Source organism: Mus caroli, chromosome 11 (assembly GCF_900094665.2).
Source record: "Mus caroli chromosome 11, CAROLI_EIJ_v1.1, whole genome shotgun sequence".
Lineage (NCBI taxonomy): Eukaryota > Metazoa > Chordata > Mammalia > Rodentia > Muridae > Mus > Mus caroli.
Genome location: NC_034580.1, coordinates 2108910 through 2114909, shown reverse-complemented (window position 1 = coordinate 2114909; position 6000 = coordinate 2108910). Strand labels below are relative to the sequence as shown.

Below are 6000 nucleotides of genomic sequence, written 5' to 3'. Positions count from 1 at the left end.
GACTAGCCCTCCAACACCAAGACCTATCTGCCTCTGCCTCCCGATTAAAGGCTTGCGCCACGACTGCCCTGCTGTAAATAAATATTTTTAAAAGAATAAGTTGCGCTAGTTGACACGGATATGATAGGATTCTGCACAAGGCTCAGTATGCTGTCCCTTTGGTAGCTGCAGGACTCCACAAGGAGAAAGAACTCCACATTTACTGAGCCCCTACCGTGCGTGCGAGGTTTCCGAGCATTATCTCACTTTGTACAACCGCTTTGTGGAGCAGACGGTATCGACATACCACTGAGCAGAAGGGAGCCCCGTTTTCTTTAAGCCTGTATAAATTTATACAGATCTTACGAGTAACCAAGTGGGATACGAACCGGGTCTGGAGGACTCCAGAACACGCTTTGGCTAACCGCTACCACGAGCCTAGCAAGAGCAAGAGGTTTGTTCTGGCTACTACCGCAGTGATGGAACTCGCGCGTGGGTCACGACCTAGGTGAGGGTGAAACAGGGGTCACTGGGAGCCCGGCCGGTGTCAGCGCCGACAAACCTCAGCGTGGGGACTCAGAGGCAGGGCCCGTCCCGCCCTCACCTGCGGACTCCACACCTCGGGTGGCCTCACCTCGCCGGCTGTGGGGGCGGAGCCAGGTGGGGCGGGGGCCGGCTCCCGCGCGTGAGTGGCAGGCCGCGGGCAGAACGCGCATGCGCAGGCCGCCCGGCTCCGAATCCTAGCAGGCGTCAGGCAATCGGGGCGGTGCTGAGGAGGGCGGGGCGGCGCTGAGGAGGGCGGGCCGGGGCGGGCCGGGGCGGGCCGGGCGGCGGGGGCGGGGCGACGCTGAGCTCAGTCCTGCTCCCATGGCCGCCCCCGGCTCCCGGTGCTGCCCCCTCTGCCCCGGGCCGCGCCCGGGGGTCCCACACTGACGGCCCATGGCGCCGCCCGCCGCCCGTCTCGCGCTGCTCTCCGTCGCTGCGCTCACTCTGGCGGCCCGGCCCGCGCCCGGTCCTCGCCCCGGCCCCGGTGAGTGAGACCCCGGCCCCCCCACCCCGATTCCCCCTCACCCTCTCTCGCGCGTGGATCCCGGAGAACCCGATGCTTGGGCTTCTGTCCGGGCACGCGGCGTGGACGCGCCTGTCCCGCGTTACCAGGACTCTGCCCCGAGTGCGGGCTTCTAACTTTGCCGAACTCTGCTTTCCGACTTACGGAAGAGAAGGGGGTGCGTGACGGCTAAAGTCGCCCGTACGGAGTGCAGACTACTCTGAGTCCACCGCGGCGTCCGCCCGAGGTGGTGCTCTCGGCCAGGATGGAAGCTGGGATGGCAACTTAGTTCCCACACGCCCTTCCTTGCCTCGGAATCCTTTCCCAGTGGAAGGACAAGCAAGCATGAGGGTGTTGTCTGGCCCAGTTCAGATTCTTTGCAGGTTGTTGAGAGCTGATGAGCATAGGACATTGGTGAACCTGCCCCTGGGGTCTCCACCCTAAGTTGCCGATTGTGCTGTTGCGAAGGCAGGGTTTTACTAGTAAAAGAAAACTTAGAGTTGCTTTGTTTTCTTGACAGCTTGGATTTAGGGGAAAGGCTGAGATTTATTTTCTGTGTGATTTTGAGGCAAAGCTGCTTGAACCTGTTACTTGATCTGAAAAGGGGGGGGGTGGTAACTCACTCCCATGAGCAGTGTTGGTGAACATTAAATGATACACTGTAGGCAACTTGCTTAGAGTGTTCCACCATGTGTAGTCATTAAACGATTCAATAATACTTATTATAGTGCTTCCCAGTTCACTAAGGACTAGACACCTGGTTTACCCAGCGAATACTGAATTTCTTGCAGGTTGAATGCTGGCAAAAGGCAAAGCTGGGTTTTGGGAAGGCAGAATGAGGAGTTACCAACACACCAAACCTGAGACTCAGTAGAAGTGGTTTCTAGGTGATTGCTGCCTTCTATGGGACTTCTATAATGTGCTCTTTTCTACTGTTTGTAGTATGTGAACAGGGAGGGAGGGACGTTCCGAGAGCCAGGACGTGTCAACATAACTGTAACCTAGTAACTCCTTCCACTTTGTCATCTTTGTGTTCAGGATTTAATGTCCTCTATGGAGAGAGAGGTACGGGTGGGAGTGGACTGGCGCTCCTTCCTGGAAAGGGCACCGTGAGCCTATTCTGCCCACACTTGCAGGGAGGTAGCATCTGTTAGGCACCGACGCTTTGCTAGGTCAAATGCAACAGCTCTTGAGTAAAGTTGGTATGCTTTTATTTAGGAGTCCTGGGTAAGGACAAATTTATGGCTGTTGTGAAACAGTTTACTAAGTCACTCAAACTCTCCTCAGCGGGGTTCCTCAGCTTTCTGCAACATCAGTGCCTTTGTGATGTTTCCCCTCTGGTTCCAGAAGCAGTTTCAGAAACAAACCACATGGTTTTCAGCATCATATCCTGTCAAGAACCTAGCCACTAGTTTGTTAAATCCTTTCCAATTAAAAAAAAAAAGCTGTACACTGAGAATATGCCAAACTTACCATTTCATATTTTGTGATACTGTAATTTTCTCTAAAATTTTGTGGATGGAAAAAATTATTCCAATACTTATATTCTGCACAACTTTGTAATATTTAAATTACTGGTGGTTTGCATTTTTGAATGCTGACTTTATAAAAACAGTTAGCTCATTCCCCTTCAATGTTATTCTAATTATAGTGTGTAGTCAACCCCAAATGATCTCCAGTCTCTCTGTTCTTTTGTCATGCTTTCTCTTCTTTCACAACTGATAAGAAAGGCGTCAGAGGTTAGTGGTAGCCTTTTCTTGCCTCTCACCATCCTCCCCGACGTCTCATCTGGAATTTGTCCTATCAGGCAGTAATATGTGTTGTTAGAAAACCTGAGTTTGGTCACCTGTAATGCCTGCATACTCTATAGTAATTCTCTTAGCCCCATAGATGAATAATTTAAGTGTTTAAGATGCAGTAAATCCTCCTTTTCCCGCACCTTTTTTAGACCAGGCTGGCCTCGAACTCACAGAGATCTGCCTGCCTCTGCCTCCTGATCACTGGGGCTAAAGGGATCCACCAACCTCAACCAGCTTTCCCTTTATAAATCTCAAAGCAAAAAAGTATTGCATTTAGGCTCAGTACTGACCAAATTGGTGTGCTCAATATAGCTGTCAGTACACTTAGAGTTTAGAATAGGTGGACCAAAAGCAAAACGATGAAAACAAAGCTACAGCTTCAGAATCTGCATATTGGGAATTTTTGGTAGTAAGCAGTGTACCTTCTCTAGTTTAGAATCTAAAACTTTAAAGGATTTATTCGGTGGGGCAGTATGGCGATGAGTACTTAATGGGGTGAGTGTGGAGATCAGAGTGGTTTGGTAATCAATTCTCCCTATCTACCTTGTCAGTCCCTGAGATTAAAAGATTGTCAAGCTTAATAAAAACACCTCTAACATCAGAGTCATCTTGATGGCCCCTAGGTTTGAATTTTGGAGCCTGGAACTCTACCTGAGGCTGTAGACCAGCGCTTCTCAACCTTGCTCACGCTCCGACAATTCAATAAAGTTCCTCATGTTGTGGTGACAACCCCCCCTCCCCCCATAAAATTATTTCATTGCTCCTTAACAACCGTAATTTTGCTACTGTTATGAATCATAATGTAAAGATCTGCATTTTCTGACGGCCGTAAGTAACCCCTGTGAAAGGGGTATTTGACCCCCAAAGGAACCGAGACCCACAGATTGAGAAGGAGAACCACTGCTCTCGACCGAGGCAGAACAGTAAACGCTTTAGGCTTTGTGGCCCGGAGACTGCAGCAAGGGCAGGTTCTCGCCTCTGGCAGTGCACGCAAAAGTGGTCATAGACAAAATGGATAGGCATTGCTGGTTCTGTTTAACGGTTTAGGTTTGGGGGTTTTTCCAAGACAGAGTCTCACTGTCTTCCATTGTTGTTATTCACTACATAGACCACACTGGCCTCAGATTCAAAGAGATCTGCCTGCCTCTGCCTCCCAAGGGCTGGAGCAATATCACCATACCTGGCTTCATTGTTGTATTTTAATACAACTCTTTGGACACTGAAATTTGAAGTTTTCTGTCATTTTTACATGTCACAATATCTTGTCCTTTTTAATTTTTTATAATTAAGAACCCAGTCTGAATTTGGTTTCTGGGTCGTGATTGGCTCACAGACTGCACTTATGCTAATCTTGCTCTAAGTCATGTGAACCGACTTTTAAGCGCTTACTGATCTGGAAAAAGCAACACAGTAGGTTGATTTTACTGAATGAACAGACTTTTTACCATTTACTGTGAATTAACCTTTAGATACGTATGAGAGTCAGGCACAGTGATGATACAGTTGTGCTCCAGCTATTTGGAAAGCTGAGATGAGAGAACAGTTTGAGGCCAGCAGCCTGCCTGTGCAGTGTAACCAATAGGTGAGGAGAAAGCATGTAAATGTTGTGTTTCACCATGATTTCTTTTGTTTTGTTTTGTTTTGTTTTGTTGTTTTGTTTCGAGACAGGGTTTCTCTTTGTAGCCCTGGCTGTCCTGGAACTCACTTTGTAGACCAGGCTGGCTTTGAACTCAGAAATCTGCCTGCCTCTGCCTCCCGGGTGCTGGGATTAAAGGCTAGCGCACCACGCCCTGCTTCACCATGATTTCTAAAAAGATACAGCTGACCAGGATACGCTTGTATGCGTGCATTTGGTGCATTAGTAGAGATTCAGCGCCGTTCTGTGTGCTACTGAAGGAAAGAGTTCCCACCTTGGAGCTGTCCCACAGCTTGCTCTCTCAGCCTGCAGATGTTACTTGAAACAAACTGTTGAGAGATCTTCTGTTTTGCAGAGGAAAGCTGGGCAGCAGGTGGCACCAGCCCAGAAAACTGGGAAGACAACCACTGAGGAAAAGAATTTCTGTCACTATTGGTTTTTACTAAGTCATTAGTTTTTGCTTCCATGCATAGGCTGTCCTGTTAAATGTCTATAAAACAACAATGTGCTTAGCATGGTGGATTTTTCTTTTCTTTTTTTAATTAAAGCATTTTTGAAAAACAAAACAAAACAAAACAAAGTGAAACATTGAAATAAAACAAGCCAATTGTGTTTGTCCTGCTGGACAGTTAATCGGAAATGCTGGGCAGAGGCCGGAAGTTGGGGTCAGGAGCTTTTGTCTGAGGTTTTCTGTCCTGAGTGAGGACACACGTCAGGATGAACTCAGCAGAGGGGCTGAGGAGTGTCCCTCAGTACCCCACACAGGGTTGGAGGTGAGAACTCTTCCTTCAGCCTCCGTTTTCCTTTGGCATCTGACTAGCTCAGTGTGCAGCCCCTGCCTGGGTAAGATGACTGAGATTCCTTCCCTCGTCTGCTTGACCTTGACCCTTGCTCTAGAACCCAGAAGTGTCCCTTTGGGTGGAGTGGGCACTGGGGTCCATCAGGCTTTTGCCCTTTCTTGTCTTCAGTCTTCCTTCCACGATATCATTTCTTTCCCCCCAGACCTCAGCCTCTTAGGACTGTCAGCCAGAACAGGGAGAGGAGAGGGGCCATTGTAGAAGTGTCATCCTACAGAAGTTTGCCTTTTCCTCCAAAGAACTCTTTCTCTGTTCTGTCCTCTTTCTCGGTAAGCACCTCCTTAGGCTGCCCTCGCACCAGCTTCAGGAGGAATGAAGTTGGGGCTAGGCAGTTGCTTCCCAAACAACACTTTAGGCCATGTTACAGGCAGAGCTGCCCACGTCCCTCTTACTTCTGCAGTAGGGCCCCCTGGGGGCTTCTCCCTGCTAGGGCCAGCTTCCAGCTTCTCCTGCCACAGTTTAATCCCTGGCACATAACCAGAGCATTAAACTTTTATTGTTCAATTTGCCACAAGGGCGAGGCCCTGTTCCTAGTGGGCTGAGGAGGCTGTGGCCGACTCCAGAACCCGAGTGTCGCACCACATTAGCAACTGCAGACTTTGAGGGCTGGATTTCTTTCGGTTTGGTTAGATTCTTGGTTAGAACAAGAACAGCATATGCACACTCAGCTTGAAAGCCAGG

The 6000-nt window shown here is 49.2% G+C and overlaps 1 protein-coding gene across 2 annotated transcripts in view; it reads left to right on the top strand.

Annotated features, from left to right (window-relative positions):
- Positions 1 to 833: 833 nt before the first annotated feature.
- Positions 834 to 6000, top strand: part of Kremen1 (kringle containing transmembrane protein 1) — a 69134-nt gene continuing 63967 nt past the window's right edge. For both annotated transcript variants that reach the window (XM_029484045.1, XM_021178235.2), the window contains exon 1: positions 834 to 1009. In XM_029484045.1, coding sequence (XP_029339905.1) covers positions 919 to 1009 — 91 coding nt within the window. In that variant the 5' untranslated portion in view covers positions 834 to 918. The remainder of the gene's footprint in view (positions 1010 to 6000) is intronic.